The sequence below is a fragment of the Nanorana parkeri genome, unplaced genomic scaffold (genome assembly GCF_000935625.1).
Source record: "Nanorana parkeri isolate BGI_ZX_2015 unplaced genomic scaffold, ASM93562v1 scaffold1478, whole genome shotgun sequence".
NCBI lineage: Eukaryota > Metazoa > Chordata > Amphibia > Anura > Dicroglossidae > Nanorana > Nanorana parkeri.
The window spans coordinates 364,093-381,214 of NW_017307746.1; the positions used below are offsets into that span (position 1 = coordinate 364,093).

The 17,122-nt window shown below is 42.7% G+C and overlaps 1 protein-coding gene across 1 annotated transcript in view; it reads right to left on the reverse strand.

Moving 5' to 3' along the window:
• Nucleotides 1–17,122, reverse strand: part of CEP290 (centrosomal protein 290) — a gene marked incomplete at its 5' end in the record, with an annotated part of 88,927 nt that overhangs the window by 45,367 nt on the left and 26,438 nt on the right. The window contains 5 exons of the mRNA XM_018570212.1: nucleotides 974–1,111; nucleotides 3,457–3,670; nucleotides 7,691–7,890; nucleotides 9,754–9,861; nucleotides 13,375–13,641. Coding sequence (XP_018425714.1) covers nucleotides 974–1,111; nucleotides 3,457–3,670; nucleotides 7,691–7,890; nucleotides 9,754–9,861; nucleotides 13,375–13,641 — 927 coding nt within the window. The remainder of the gene's footprint in view (nucleotides 1–973; nucleotides 1,112–3,456; nucleotides 3,671–7,690; nucleotides 7,891–9,753; nucleotides 9,862–13,374; nucleotides 13,642–17,122) is intronic.

Below are 17,122 nucleotides of genomic sequence, written 5' to 3' on the forward strand. Positions count from 1 at the left end.
CCATTTGCTGCCTGACTGGCCGCAGCTCTCCAACATCATCTGATACAATGCAGGGCCCAGCAGTCCTGTCTTCTATAGGTGGACGCTGACGGCCTGTGCACATTCTGGACTGTCAGGCAGCAGAGTAGAATGCCGGCTGCCAAGTGAACCAGGAATAAGGTAATGTAAGATAAGGTTCATCAGCCTGTAGACAAAATAAGCACTTAACCCTTGTAGTGGGGAGATGGACCCAGTGCATGGGTAAATGTTTGTTTTCTCTGGAGTTCAGCTTTAAATCTTAACTGAAAAAAAATAGGTATTGCTATCCTTCGTTTGAGAATTGAGCCTACAGTGTTCTGAGACTTGTAATTTTACAGACAGAGAACGTATGTATGCATTGCATAATAAATACATAAGTCCTGTCTCTGTAAAACAACAAGGCTCAGCAAACTATAGGGCCAAGCATAACAAACTAGTGTTTAAAGGGCAGCATATTATAGACAGCAGTTATTAAAACACGACTACTCTATGGAACATTTTCCATCTCCTACCATTCCTTGACAACACAAAATTGGTCACTAGGACCAATAGAGGGGGTGAATAACCACAACCGGAACACAGATAGCCATAAACGCCCAACAGAGGTATTAACCCTTCCACATCTAAAACTAAAAACAATAAGTCTTAGTTGTACATATACTTTCAATAAACCACACCATTCTGAATAGGCTATTCAAGAAAAAGGGCACACTTTGCAAGTCTAACTACAGACTTCACAGACCGCAGCCATATTATTTATGTTCTTGAACCTCAAAACAGATTACAAAATCAAGTTTCTCACACAGTTTCTCAGCTGTCCAGAAATACAGCAGTAACATGCAATTCATATTTGCACATTAGCAATAATTCTAGACGTAGCATTCCAAGCTATAGCCCAGACCATTCGTGCATGGTGTAGCTGGAAATATGTAAAATAAAATGTCACCATTCTCACCTTTAAATCTTTGGTCTGTCTGTCAACAATCTGCTGAATGTTTAAATTGTCCTCCTTTTGTGCTGCAGTGGAAATAATCTGCTGTTCAGCATGAGTAGTCATTTCTGCCCGAAGAGCCAGAAGAGCTTTACTTAAAGCCTGGAAAGAAAATATAATACTACAAGTAGCACAATTGTCCAATATGCTGAATAAACCTTTTAAAGCTTAACAAGGAGATCATTTAACAAGCAAGGTAAACAAATGTAAAATGTTTGCAACACACATACCTAATGAATGGAAGAGAAAAACAAAGACATATTTAAACATACGGGGGGGGGGGTTATCAAAACTGGAGCAGATTTGCACTGCAGCCAATCAGCATCTCTCTCATTTTCAAATCTTACCTGAGTAAATTGTAGAGAGATGCTAATTGGTTGCCCAGGGAAACTGCTCCAATTTTGATAAATTCCCCCCACAGGGTACATATAGTGTATATAAGCCCCATATTAAAAATACATTGCTGCAGTGTCTTTCTTAGGTATGTACCCTTCCTTCTGCCAACCTGCTTTATTATATTTTTTTACATGGTGATCCTGCTTTCCTTGGAGCTTTGCGCCTAGGGTAAAAACGCTCACGTGTGAGTCTATGCAGGAGCAGCGTTGTCACTGTAAAATGGGTACTCCCGCTGCAAAGCTTGCCTCTTTCTGCCCCTCCACAGCTGCATGACCTGCCATTCCTAGCATGCAAATGTACACCAGCTTCAGCAAGCAGACATTGAGATTCTGCAATAGTGCACAGCTCAAAAAATCAATAAAACGTAGATCTGAGCACGAGATTGTAGAAATAAAGGATTTATAACAATTCTAACTTCAGAAAAAAACTGAAAGGTTTATATTTACTTGAAACATGAATCTACTGCCCTACTTCCTTTTTCAAAACATGCCGCTCATAACAAGTCCAAGAGGGTTTTCTGTTAATAAAAGGTCAACAGAGGAAAAACCTTCACTGTGTTTCAGGGGACCACAACTTCTCCCTTTATGAGGGGCTTGTATATGGCTTTGATATATGGAATCCCTCTGGGAAGAGATTAACATGGTAACAATAGTCAGCGACACAGGAGTAGCGTTTTAGCATATGTGACGCCAAATTTTCTTGAAGGGATTCGATTAACGAAGCAATTTACAAGCCCTGATGAAGACAGAGTTGTGGACCTCCAAAAAGCATTGGTTATTTTTACTCTGTTCTTTTTTCCAAATCAGCTACCGTATATACTCGAGTATAAGCCGAGATTTTCAGCCCATTTTTTTGGGTGAAAAGTGCCCCCCTCGGCTTATACTCGAGTCAGCGCCAGCGCGTCATCTTACTTACCTCGCCGAGCGTCGCGTCACTGCTGCTCGGTGTGCGGCGCTCCGAGCGGGGTCATCTGGCAGTCTCCGGGTCCTAATTTAGGTGGCCGGAACCCCTTCCTATCTTGATTTTTACAGTTTAGGGCCCCATTCACACTAAGCGACATACCTTTAGAAGCGGATCTGCGTGGCGGGATGGGGCGACGTTCCAGCGACGGTAGCACAACCTTCACCGTCGGGCTGCATTAAAAAATAGAAAAATCGCGCAACATCCGCCAAAAAAAAAGAGTCCTGCAGGCGCGACTTGCGACCGCGACAGAGCTGTACATTAAGACAGCTCCATTGAAAATCATTGGCCGGCGACTTCTTGCGATATCGTGCAGCAAAAGTGCGCAATATCGCGTGGCAATCCGCTCAGTGTGAATGGGGCCTTAGATGTTTGGGGGTCCTGTTGTTTTCTATGGGAGCAGCTTCACCTGAATGTGTGAATGTCTCAGATGAGAGAATCATCTCTAATGTGGGATATTAAGGGCATGACTTCTTAGCGTTTTTCGTTCTATATACTGATGTTTATAAGGAGGTCAATATAGATGCTCTATTTAGTAACTTGATTTAGTCATCTGTAGCTTATACGCATCAATCTGTTGCTGTGGGCAGCGGGAGATGTGTAGGGGCACTGATGTCACTGTGCAACCATATCCAGATCGGGATTAGCAATAATGTACACTTTGGGGTAAGCATGGCTAGAGATCGAAAACATTTTGGCAATACTTCCATTGTAACCCTTGTATATACCACACGAAGTCTAATATGAACAGCTTCAGCAATTAAGAACAAAAGCAGTCATGAAAAAAATAGATTACATATTTTAGGAAAGCATATTATTATCAGATGCCCCGTCCCAAAAAGTAACATTACTTGGATTGTATACAGTGAAAGATAGTAGTCATGGTGTTATGTACTCATGACAATAGCCATGGGACATAATCATGAAAACTGTAATAGGAATCCCTGAGTAAAAAAGTGCACAGAGGTGCATGCTGTGCTAGCTCAACCACGAATAGACTGGATTTTATTCCAACTGCTGTTTCGCTCTTCAGCATCAAGAGTTTGTTTTGCAGGAATGAAAACGTATTATAATAAAACAAGAGAAAGTACCTTCTGCTGTTTTTCCTTGTGGGTTACTTGGTTCTTCAGGCGTTCCACAAGATTCTTCATTGTTGCAGTGGGAGCTCTGGTGTTTGCCTCCTTTTGGGCTTCAAGTTCAGTATTCAGGTAATTAATTTCCTTTTCCATCTCAGACATCCGTGCTCTAAGTGCCTCAGCTTCACTCTTATGTTTTTTGATCTCTAAAATATAATTCTCTTCAAGCCTAGTTTGAAAGAATAGAATGCAAATCAGACGGTACATCTATATAAGCTAGCATGGTATGAACAATGAAAGCTGATCTGTGATTGATTGCTGTATGCTTTGCATCTGTATCACATTCACAAATGGGCATTCCATTTTAAAGAGACCGCATCACTTTGCCTATTAAAGTAGAACTATGGCCTCCCATTAAAACAAATATGTGCTGCTATTGTCTCAAGAAGGGAGTGTTTTTTAGTTAAGGTGGAACACCCCTTTAAAATAAAGTCTTATGTGTAAGAAGGGATCTATAGGAGTCAACTGAAATTCCTGGGAGCCAAATTGATTTTTTTTTCACTCCAGGAACAAGATTTTACCTGTCTATAAAACATTTTTTCACTTTTGTCCCTCCCTTGTTTAAAAATCCCAAACTCTATATTTCCTCTGATCCTGATATAATAAAAGCAAGTGGTTAGAGTTCTTGGAAGGCAGACATTTCCCAATGTACACTGCTTTGTAAAATATGTTCTCATTGGACTTGTTCCCATGATCAAGTCTGCAGTGCCTAGCAGTTTAATTAGACAATGGAAAAATGGTTTCTCAGAAATAAGCTGTACAGAATATTATACCACCAAGAAAGCAATAAACCACAATGCTATAGGGTTACCCAGGGATCTATAAAAAATAGGATTTTTGTACTCACCGTAAAATCCTTTTCTCTCCGTTCATTGAAGGACACCAGATCGTAGATCCTGAATGGTAGGGTAATATCGCCACCTGCAGGAGAAGGACGCTAGGCACAAAGCTAAAGACCAATTACAGCCTAGGGGCGCCCCTGCCGGTGGCCAAACCCCCCACCTGCTGACAAGTCTCCAGTTTAGTAACAAGCAGTTAGGAGTGTACACCCCAGAAAGAGGGCGGGGCCTGTGTCCTTCAATGAACGGAGAGAAAAGGATTTTACGGTGAGTACAAAAATCCTATTTACTCTCCCGTTCATTGAAGGACACAGGCAACAGATCGTAGATCCTGAATGGTAGGGACGTCACCAAGCAGTACACACTGAGGGATGGGCAACAACAACCAAACACACAAAAGACACCTCAAAGAGTCGCCTGCAACACTTTGCACCCCAAACCAGCATCCGCCGATGCCAAGACATCCACCTCGTACCTCGTAACAAAAAGGTGTGAACAGAAGACCAAGTAGCGGCCTTACAAACCTGAGAAAACAGAGGCCCTATGGCGGAAAGCCCAGGAAGCCCCAACAGAGACAGAGCTGCTGAAAACTCCCGGGTGCAGTGACCACTCTCCCGGGTCCACCGACCGTCGACGGAGGTAGTTGACCAGCCAATTGCCCACCCCCGGGATGTAATCCCCAGGAGAGAACCCTGAACACCTCCCGACCTGGGGGTTAAGGTATGCCAGCCCGATGGCGTCGTCTGGCCGGACCCGAACTGACAGATCCTGAAGCCGGGCCGACTAATGAAGGAGATAAAGAGCGAATCGCCCGAAGTTCCAACACAGTTGGTGACAGACGGAGCTCCTCCAGCGACCAACGACGCTGCACGGCCAAGGCGCCCAGAACTCCACCCCAGCCCCAAAGGCTGGCATCCGTGGTGACTACCGTGCAGTGCACAGGAAGGAAGGACTTCCCCGCGCCAAGGCCGGAGAATGAAGCAACCACCGCAAGGAGGCTCCCGCCTCCCAATACACCTGAATGTCCCTGTCTAAGGATAGGGGGGACTTGACCCACCCTGCCAGGATGTTCTTCTGTAGGGTCCCGGTGCGGTGCTGAGCAAAGGACACCGCCTCGAAGGAGGCCACGATGAGACCCAGGACCCGCATGCAAAAAACGAATGGGCGACCACCGGCGAGACCACAGCAGCCGTACTCTGGAACGAAGGTGCAGGAGCTTGTCCCGAGGGAGAAAAAACCCGGGTCGCGACTGTGTCCAGAACCAGTCCAAGATACTCCAGGCGTGGAAAAGGCACCAGGCAAGACTTCCGGAGGTTCAGGAGCCAACCGAGCTCCTCCAAGGACTGTACCGGGACCTCCAGAGCCACCACCAGAGAGGCGTGCGACTCCGCCCGCAGAAGCAGAGCGTCCAGGTAGCCCACAATCGAAACCCCCCGACAACGCAACAGCGCCAGAATCAGGGCAAGCACCTCGGTGAACACCCGCGGAGCAGGCGCCAGCCCGAAAGGCAGCGCCACCAATTGAATATGCGCCTTCCCCACCGCGAAACGGAGATATCTCTGATGAGACGCGTAAAAGGGTACCTGAAGGTAGGCATCCTTGATGTTGACGGATGCCAGCAGGCCTACCCGACGAAGTCAGACCACCACGGATCTTATCGACGCCAACCGGAACCGACGGACCCGCATAAAGGTGTTCAAGTGTTTGAGGTCCAGGAAGGGCCGAACCCCCTCCATCTTGGGCACGGTAAACAGGTTCGAATAAAACCCTTCGAACCTTTCCAAGGACGGAACCGGCATGATCACCCCCTGGGACCAAAGGGTCCGCCACAGTTCGACGAGATCCGCCAACCGCGAAGGAGAGTGGCGTGTTGGACGGGAAGAGCCGGTCCCTGGACGGGACAGAAATGTTATCTTGTAGCCTGAAGAAACCAGCACCCGCACCCAAGTGTGGGAGACGTGGGCCAACCGAAAAACCGCAAAGAGCCGAAGGCGCCCCCCAACCTGGGAACCAGAGCCAGGGCGCGACCTCCATGCGGACTTGGGCTGCCATGGGCGCTCGGAGCATTGTGAAGGGGAGGGCTTGTGACCCTTCCCGCCCTTATCGGACGCTGAAAAACCCCGCTGCTCCTTCTTGCGCGCCTGGGGAAGAGAGGTACTCTTACCACCTGTAGATCGTAATGATCCCATCCACGGGGGATCCAAAACAGACGGTCCCCAGTAAAAGGCAATACCGCAGAGTTTGCTCGAAAGCCCGAGCAGCCGACCAGCACCTAAGCCAAAGTAACCAGCGACACCGACAGCTTGGGCACCAAGGGTGCCACATCCAAAGCCGAAGTGCAGCCAAAAACGAAGGCCCTGCACCAATCGATCCGCCAGGTCCACAAAAGCGGGAGAGACATTCCCCGCCGCAAGACCCTGGTGCAACATCTGAGCCCACTCCGTCGGGAGTCTGAGACACCAAGGCAAAAGCCAAAACCAGACGCACAAGCGCCCCCGAGAAGGAGTACAGAGACAGCGAAAGCGCTTCAGCTTTCCTATCGGAGGGGTCCTTAAAGGACGGAGAATCCTCCACCGCGATAACTGTGGCCATGTGCAAACGAGAGACCGGGGGAAAAGACCACAGAGACACACAGGCCTCCCCAAGGGGATAGCGACCGAGAAACGCTGAGGGACCGCAAAAGGACTTGGTAAGCCCCTTCCACTCCTTATAAATAAAGTCATCAAAAAAAGGAGATGTAAGTAAACACGTAGGCGAAAAGCCTACTCTGATGCGTACCACACTGCACTGGCGGCAGTGCGGAAGAGCCGGGAGTATCCCCATTGAAGCAATCTCCCTGACAGCGTCAAAACGCGCTCAATGCGTGTCACAAGCCAGCAATGGCAGAGGAAAAGACCCCCAGGGACAGCGCAGTACCCAGAGGAATGTTGCCTGTGTCCTTCAATGAACGGGAGAGAAAAGTGTTCAATGAAGATATCACCATCAAGAGGGTGCAACAAAATACTCATGAAAGGCTATTTTATAACAATCCACTTTATTTCCGGCATCTTTATATTAGGCACACTCATAGTATCTCAATAGATACGACAAACACATGCAATAAATAAGAATAAAATAGCAATAGACGTTATTAAACTGAATATAAAGTACACAGACACATTTTTTTTTTATGTGCGCTGTGTTATTCAGAATGCTTGGGATTTGTCTAAAAATGTTTCTTTTCTAAAATCTGGGCAAAGGGCAGTGATAAGGGAAGAAAACTGCATGTGAAAGATGTTACATTTTCTTTTGTCTCCGTTTCTGGCTTTCCGATAATATTGGTGTTTGACTCATCCTATATCTAATTGTACCTGGTTTTATGGTTTTCCAGTTCACTCATTTTGGCCACATGGATCTGTTTCTGGTGCTCCAGCTCAGAGGTAACACTTTTCAGTTTGCTGGAGAGGGCAGACAGTGAGTTGTCTTGTTCAGCCACCGTCTGCTCCATGTCTGCTAAACGCAGCAAGTGCACGGTGGATGGGACTGCCAGGGTGGGTTTCTTCATCAATTCCTATAACATTAGCATGCCAGGGTTATATGAAGTCAATTTGCATTCTTGATAGATGAGACTTAAGTACTGTAAAAGTACACCAATATAGAAATAGCAAAAAAAAAAAAAAAATACCCTACTTATGACTTGCTAATGTCTGAAAACCTCCAACCTGTTGCTTCACATGCTTGCCTATTTAATAACTTAACTATTATTACTAATTAATTATTACTATTTTAAGCCAAAGCCACCATATTGGACAACTGTTTTTGTACACAATTTTTACCCTCAAAAGACAGTGACCATTATAATTACTTGGAATAAAAATAAATTATTCTGTTTTTAAGTTGTCCTCTAAGAATTGTTAATGACAATATCCCTCTCATGTTTAATTACACCAGTATTTTTTTTGCAACAGAGCAGTAGATATTTGCTGAGGGTTTGAATCATACAGCTGTATATATCGGAGTAAAACTGTAATCTTGCATCACTGCATGCTTATTGCTTATGGAAGAAGCGTGGCATATAGTGACTACCATGTCAATGGTTAGCCAAATGGTTAGCACATCACTGTTCAGATTGGTAGCAAGAAGGTTAGCTTATAGGAGTACATTTTTTTAAATTGTTTATTGACAAGTATTTAAAGTGGAACTGAACTCAAAAAGTTGGGATTTGCCATGTTATTGGGAACAGCTATAAGTGTTAACTGTGCCTAAGCAATACCCTGAAAATGTGCCCTTTGTCTAGAATTTCTCCTGAAAAACAAAAGTGCACTTCCTGTTATATGAGGGCCCCTAGGAAATCCTGTGCCTAGAGCTTCATAGCTGCAGTATGAGATGTGAGGTGCTGCTGCCTCTGACTGCTAGTTTCCCTCAAGAGATTTGGAGAGCGATCTGGAAAGATCAGTGCTGTGATTGCTCACTGTTCTCCTTACTGCAGTCTTTCACATGAGAAAGCAAAGCCCTGCCTCTACCAAGATAGCCAACTCCACACAGATACACAGTGCAGAACAAGGCATGGGTAGTCAGTAATGGGGAAGACCATAGGCAGTACTAGTGACTAGTCCTTTGCCCTCTGTCTGCCTGTTTTGGGGCAAAACCTCCAGAGTTCATTTCCTCTGGTAGCATGGTTGCAGTTTGATACCAACATGGAAAGATTCTAATGGAAGCAGCCATTCCACAGACTGAGTGTGGTGACATATCTAAAAGTACCCAACTTTATTTTTTTTCCTTTAATGCATTGTACAACAAAATGAATGCAAAATAGCAATAGCTCCAAACAAACAAACTTTAATATTTTATGGTTAGATTGCATATGCCATCCTCCATTCTGACATTGCCATTACTGGCTAGGTAGCTTTGCATTCACAGTCATTACTGAATATAAATCTTGTAATTTATAAACCCACCTACTACTGATAAACGTGGACAACTTGCTATGCATACTTTTTTTTTTGAGGCATGCATACAGGTTTAGATGGAGCGCTAGAGAGGCATACCCGTGCCATTTCCTGGGTGAGGCTTATGGAAGCATGTTGCTTGACATGGCATGCAATCCTCAATTTATGTTACGTGAAGGCTGCTGCTGGCTAATTTCTCAGCAGTTGGCAGGACAAACAGATCTGCAAGCTACATCAACTGGACTAATAGGCAGCTTACCACTAGCTATTGGGCCGAGGCACTGCACCGCCATCATTCTGTGGTACAGGAAACTACTGCTAGCTCCTCTTTTGTCAGGTGGCAGCTACAGTGCAAATAGAGGCACTGCAACACAAGTGGCTAGATTTAGCATGGCAATAGTTGCCACGTTCCTAGGTGAATGGAAGGTAAAGCATATTGTGATTTATTTAAACATAATTAAAAGAAAAACATTGGAAATACAAACCAGAGCAGCCTCCTTAAATTTGCTAAGCGATGCATCTGAATGCACATCCAGCTTCTGATGTAGCACTTTAAGATCCTCTGCATGCTTTTTTGCACTCTCTTGCTGTTCCTGTTGAAATACAATTATCAATAACATTTGTATTCATTCTAATTTAATGCCAACTCTGTCAACAAAACAGATAGTCTCCATAAGCAGCAAACCATTATGTGTGATAAAAAGTTAAGTATCAAGTCTCTACGTACAGATTCTTCTGCACGTGGGTTAATGCCATAAGCAGGCGATCATCAGTGATTATCTTTTTTTTTAAAAAACAAGAAAACTATCTAAGAGATGCACCGCAATTTACACTCAAGTTGTTTACTTGTTCCGTCTCCATGGTTACTCATAATTAACAGCCAAGGATTTTTTTTTGTCTTTACACCGGATCTCGACACATTGCCTTCTCATAAGACAGCGGGTAGTTGTGAGCACATCAAACGAACATCAAATTACCACTTCAGACTTTATTCACTGTAAAGATACAGCTGAGATGAAACTGCTCCTACAGAGGTCTAAATAATTGGTTAGTGTTTGTAATTTTACAGTTTAGTTCCAGTCATGTGCAGCTGTAGACTTCATCTCATTGTTGCCTCTAAATGGCACTTATAAATACAGTGGTGGAAAACATCAGACTATCCAGGCATATAAGCACACAGACACAGTACACTATATTAAATTGCAACGTGGGCAGCAAAGCTCCATCTATATTAATTTAGTCAGCTTTAACCGAGTATCCCAAAAGTCTATGGAACTTTGTCTTCCCTTGGATGCGCTCCACTGTTCTCAGTAATTTGCCTTCTGGGAGCAATGCTTCAAAGAGTTTAATATGATATGGAGAAGACATCAAATGTTATATACTGAAGAGGCTTATTTCCACTACACTATTACACTGATGTGCAAATGTTAGTTACACCCAGTTTCTAAATATATTTTTATTGTATAATGTATGAGTAAACAGCTGTTGAAAATGCAAAATTATATTAGCAAAAAGTGTACGGAGAGCAGCTGTGATTTTCACAGTATAGTGGGCCAACTTGGTATCCTTCACTTCTGGATCTCTTCCAGAGTTCTTTGGCACTTTGCTTTATTTTAATATAAAATGAGCTCACAAAGGGTGCTCTAGAGAGAGAACATATAAACGCTGAAATCCCAGGTGTACTTCAGCATCACATTTTAAACAAAATGAAAGTCAACCAATTACCTAGAATGAATTTGTGCTCTAGGCCAATACTCACAAAATCCCATTTAACCAGGTACTAAAAACTAGGAGGTACCACCGTACCTGTGAGATATTTGTACTACTACATCATGCAAGTCGCAGAAAATGCAGACATTTGTAGGCGATAGACAGCGGAGAACAAAGCTAAAATGTCAGTATACTGTAGCTTTCCAATTTCCATCACTGTCAAAAAAGAGAACAAGTCCCCTGGTTCTGATATACCTGGGAAATGTAGTTGATGTACTCTGAGAACACATTAAGATTACGGTGAAAGAGGATAACAAGATTTTTGTACTTGGTGATATTAAAGTTAAAAGATTGTTAAGCTATTTCAAATGCTGTTGAAATCACTTACAATGCATGCTGCTTCTTGATGTTTAAATGTTTTAGCTTCCTGCAGAACCTACTGGTCCCCTGAGCAGTGGCCCTGATATCCTGTTTTAGGGCGACACCTTTCCCTTGAAGGGTCCTCTGGAGCCAACCTTGTGTGTATGTCTCCACAAACACACAAGCTCAGCAAGGAAATACACTTCCCTCCTCTCTGCTCCATCCTCCTCCCTTCCCTAGTAGATGGACAGCTGCTGGAGACTGTGCTCTCCCCTGTGATTTTGTTTTTGACAGGAAGTTCAGGGAAACCTAGCTGAGAGAGCTGGAGCCAGCTTTTTTTAAAACTTGGTGACTAAGTGCTCGGGCAAAAACATTAAAGATATATATTTTTTTTCTGGACAATCAATATTTGTTTGATCTGGATTCATTACTGAAAAAAAAAAGTTTGGAGAGTTTAATACTACATGGTTTTACTTGAGTTTTCAGAGACTGGTACACACCAGAAGCTCTGACACAACTCTGGACCTGTAAAGAACTCTGCAGCAAACAAATCAGCACACTTGGTGACTATGAAGCGCCACAAGCACAGACCAGTCCCAAGGGTCACATTACAGCCAAGGCCTGCAATTTTCAGTCCAGTGAAATCCAGGTAAGGCCTCCAAGGCTTTGTTGAGGACTAATCAATATGGATAGCTGCTGTATCAAGCAGCATACATGTATCTTGAGTGATCTGCCAGTGTTCACCTACTGAAGGCATCAACACACACTAGTTGTATACGATTACCATGTCTCCTGTGTTCCTCAATGGATGATAAAGAAATAATCTATTTACCCCTTGTGCCTACACTAAAATTGAAAGATTATATCAATCCATGATAAATGAACAAGTTAAGGCCCTGTGTATAGCTCTAGCTAAAGATAGAATTTGCTACAAAGGCATTGATTTAAAAACATACACATGTAATTGCAGGCACCACAACACAATATGGTGGTGGACTGAGCAGCAGCTTCTGGAGGAGAGCACACAATGCCTGTATCCAATCAAATTGTTCAGGTATTTTGAGAGGATCTGTGACTCCATGGATCCCCGCTGCTGTTCCCCGCTTGTAGGGGCTGTGGCAACGGGGATAAAAAAAAAATCTCCAGGGTTGGGGCGGAGGAGCAAGCGTTGGCTGGCGGGGAGAAGCCACAAGTTTCAGGATGGCATCGATTTACAGTTTTGCATACCTTCATTTTTTTACCTTTTCGCAAAAAGGCGCAATTACAAATTTGCTAATATTTGTTATTTATTAACTCAATACAGTTTTATCTTTTAGATTTAGTCAGAAAATAATTTTGTTTTGTGCACGGATACTGATTTTGGTGTGTTTTAACAATTGAATTGTGTATTTTTATTGGTTTAATATTAATTTGAGAAACATTTGCGCAATTATCGCAGGGCCTACAAATTTAGTATCACCATCTTTTTATTCTACCGGGCCTGCGCTTTCAGAAAATATATGGTTTGGGGGGTCTTTTACAAACGCTAGCAACGCAGAAGTTGAAAATCAAATCAATAGGAAAAAATTGCAGAAAATTCAAAAATGGCTTGGCCAGCTGATTTGAAAAATGTTCGAGGGCTTGGCAGCGAAAGGGTTAATGTTCGAGCAGAAAAAAAATTGTGTTTTCTATGTATATTCTACAGAAACTAGTTTGAACTGCCTCCAAAATGTCAGTTCATGAAAGCGGTGTCCTTGATTGTTTGCTCTGTAGCTGTTCCATGGTTCATATTATTAGAATTAGTTTTGTTTACGTGTATGTCTTTTTATTGGCCTATGCCCCACCTTTGCCCCTTTCCGCTGTCCATGTAATCTTTTGTTTGAACAATAAACCTTTGAATATAGAGTGAATACACGGTTTTGTGTGCTTCAGTATGCCCAAGTACTTGTTTGAAATTGGCAGCACAAACGAATCATGGAGAACTCTAAAATTAGAACCCACTCTGTGTACCTTGTGTGAAGTGTGAAATTATCTCCGAGCTCTTCAGGTTTACATACCTCCCGTGCTTTTGCTAAAAGATGTTGATATTTCTTAACAACCTCTTCTTTTTGATTAAGTCGAGCTTGCATATTCTCAATTGTTTGATGAGCAACCTTTAAAGCCTGACGCATCTCTGAATCCTCTTCTTTTTGGTTATACTCCGATAGCAGCTTCTCTCGGTCTATAACTGCAGGTATTCGCAGTCTCAGTTCATTTATAACTTTGTCTCGACTCAAAACATTTTGATCAGCTGTCCAGAGGAGAGCTTCTTTTTCTTTAAGTTTCTGAAAAAAATACAGATGTCAAATGTCAATAGACATTCAAAGCGATAATCTCTTAAAGGGGCAATAAAGAACCATAAAGAACAGGTGCAGCGCGTGACTTTGTGTCACAGAGATGCATTTAAGATAGATCTATAACCAAATTGCACAATCCAGTAACAAATATGCAAAAAATGAAAAACAGCTGTCCAGTGCTTACTTTTTGTGTTTTGATGCATGCAAACATAAAACAGCATCTTGTTAAGTTTTCGGCTTCCAGTAGTAAAAGTCACTTTACAACATGTTCCCCTTTTGCAGCCAAGACCCCATCTAGCCATTACACTCTAGGCAGCTTCACTCCTCAGCAAACATGCTGTACTCACAGTAAAAAAAAAAATGGAGATAAACAAGTGACACTAAACCCAGGAGTTAAATCTTAAAAATGCATTTTGGTACCCTAGCTATTAACAAAAATATAACTGACTTGTGTATTACTTGGCTGCAGATCCTCAAATCATCTCTGAATTCATGCCAACACTGTCCTTCCTTCTGGAGGGTGGCTATTTATTCATTTATTTATTACAGGTATTTATATAGCGCCGACAATTTACGCAGCGCTTTACATACTTGCACATTCACACCAGTCCCTACCCTCAAGGAGCTTACTTTTGTTCTCCATGGTCCCTGTGTGTGTTGTAAAGTAGCCAGCGCTCTTGAGATAGACTACAATTTTGATACAAATCTGTAAACGAATCAACCATCATGGGAGCAAGCTTGGGATGCTGGCTACCTTACAACACATTCTGGACCAAAACCTTCCAGAAGGAAGGAGAGCGCAGCACAAATTCAGAGATGATTTGAGCATCTACATCTGAGTTATGCACAAATAAGTTTCATTACAATTGGTAATCGTTAAGGTACTTGAATGCATTTTTGAAATGTAACACGTGAATTTAGTGTCACTTTAAGTAAAAGTGTGCAAATGGACACAAAAGTCCCTTTTGTATTAGCTTGCATATATTGTGACAAATGGCTCCCTCCTGTGGTTACAAGTGGCATTGCACATGTTTAAAACAGATTTGCTGAAGAAAAAGAAAGTATTTGAATTGTTCAGGCATTTTTTTAAACCTTCATGTCATGTCTGTCACCATACTAGGTGTCCTTGATGACTGTTAAAGCTAAACTGTCCTATGTTTCACTGTAGCTTAAGCTGCCATTACTGAATGTTCTGACGAGATTTTTCATATGAACGGTCGTAATAAATTCTAACTGTGTATACCCAAGTTTAACAATTCAGTTCCCCTCTTCCCAATTCCAAATGTTATCAGGATTTCCATAAACTCTACAAACACCTATAGACATCAGTTGTCTGTCATCCAATAAGGTGTCAACCTCGTGTCCCTCCGGATAAGCTGCCACTGTTGGCAGCCTCCTTCTTGCTCCATCCTCTCCCTCCAGACTGACTGTATAACTGGCCTACAGAACAATCTTATAGGGTACACATTAAAGCTCTTTAGCCTAAAAGTGGTTAGCGGTTGGCACAGCAGACTTATCTCTAAAGTCTGTGGTCAGCATAAACCTACCCATAGACTTTCACATAGCTCCCTAAGAAAGTACAAGTGGGGAGACTATCTGTCCATCCTCAAACAAGTCACTCCTGTACTGGGACCCACTCTTACATTCATTAAAGGAACTATGCAAAGTCATTCTCTTTTGCAAAACAGGGAAGAGCCCACAAATGACCTGACTAGTATCAGCAATGTGCAAAAATGAAAGCATGTTAATGAGCAGCCTAAATGATACAGATGTATAAACTGCTCACACTACTATGCATATCCAGGGAAAGGTATTTAGAAACAGATAGAATGCCATGTTTGCAGAACAGTGAAACAGTTGGAGAATTTAGTCAATAAGCAGCTGCCATACACGTCGCTGCTATACCTAACTGACATGTTCGGATTTATAAGACTAGGAGATTGCCAGTGAAGCTTGACAGTAGGACTCATGGCAAAGTGGAATCTCTGAAATATTCCACAGAGGTAATAAACAGAACGATGTAAAAAAATAAAAAAGGATGACAGTACAAATTAGAAGGATGAGGATTTAAGAGGTGCTTGCAGTTTTGTAAGTCACACGGCTCATTTAACAAGTAAATTCTTTTAAAATGATAAATTTTGTCTTAAAAACAGAGACGCATATATTTTATAGAGAAAGGGAAATTTGTCAGTCTGGCACTAACAAATTCTGTACCTGATTTACAGTAATGTGAAGTAAGAAGAAGTAAATGTGATGAATGTGAAGGCAAACCTATAATATACATACATGTGTTTTAAGCTGGATTGATGTAAATATATTATTAAGAATTAGATGGCAAGACACAAGCACAATTATGTTCGTACAGGTTAACAACGTTGAAATACATGCACTGATTTACATTGCAAAAGATTTGTAATCCTGTGCAGCTAATCTTCTGATTTACACACACTGCACAGTCAGACAGGCAACATTCAACTTTCTGGTTCACAAATGCAGTTTCTTTTGTCACTTCCACTAAATCCGAATTATCACCGCTGTCCTTAACACAGGGAACTGACTGAGCAAGCAGCAAAGCTAAACCAGGAAGTAGCAGGAGTGATCATTCTGTAAAGGTGTGTTTATCATAGGGATGGCTCATAACAATTACAGGCAGTCCCCGGGTCACGGACGTCCGACTTACGGACAATCCGTACTTACGAACAGGGATAACTGTGGCTGCAGCGGCCTGTGTCCTTTCAAATCCCCGCTGCTCTCCGCGCCTGTGTTGGCGGAGGCAGCGGGGACACAGACCGCTGCATACCGCCGATGCCCCACGTACCTCCGCTGATGTGCACACTTCCTCTGCAGCCGTTCCTCCGGTCTCCTGGTCCGGCCGCGGGTCCTCTGCCCCACCCCCCTGCCTACTCTTTATTGCAGGCTGGGAGCCATACCCAGCCTGCTATTGGATATTGTAAAATGAAAAAAAATTAAAAAAGAAAAAACATTTTTTTTAAATAAAGTTTATAAAATAAAATTAAAAAAAGCTTTTTTTGCTGTGTCATTTTAAATAAAAATGTTGTTTAATTATATTATAATCTTCTGAACAACAGGAACAGTCAGCAAAAGAACTGTGACCCTTCCCTATGCTATCCAAAACTAAAAAAAATGTTTTTTTGGCTGGAGTTACACAAAAAATGTACCTGTTCCGACTTGCATACAAATTCAACTTAGGTACAAACCTAAAGTCCCTAACTTGTATGTAACCCGGGGACTGCCTGTATACAATAAAACCTTATCACAGTTTAAAACATAAGTATTTCAACGGTATTTGCCTTGAGCATCACTTTAAATGCACAGGATCGCAAAACCGGGAACAAAGGACAGCAGAGAAACGACAGCAGAGAAACGACAGCAGAGAAACGACAGCAGAGAAACGACAGCAGAGAAACGACAGCAGAGAAACGACAGCAGAGAAACGACAGCAGAGAAA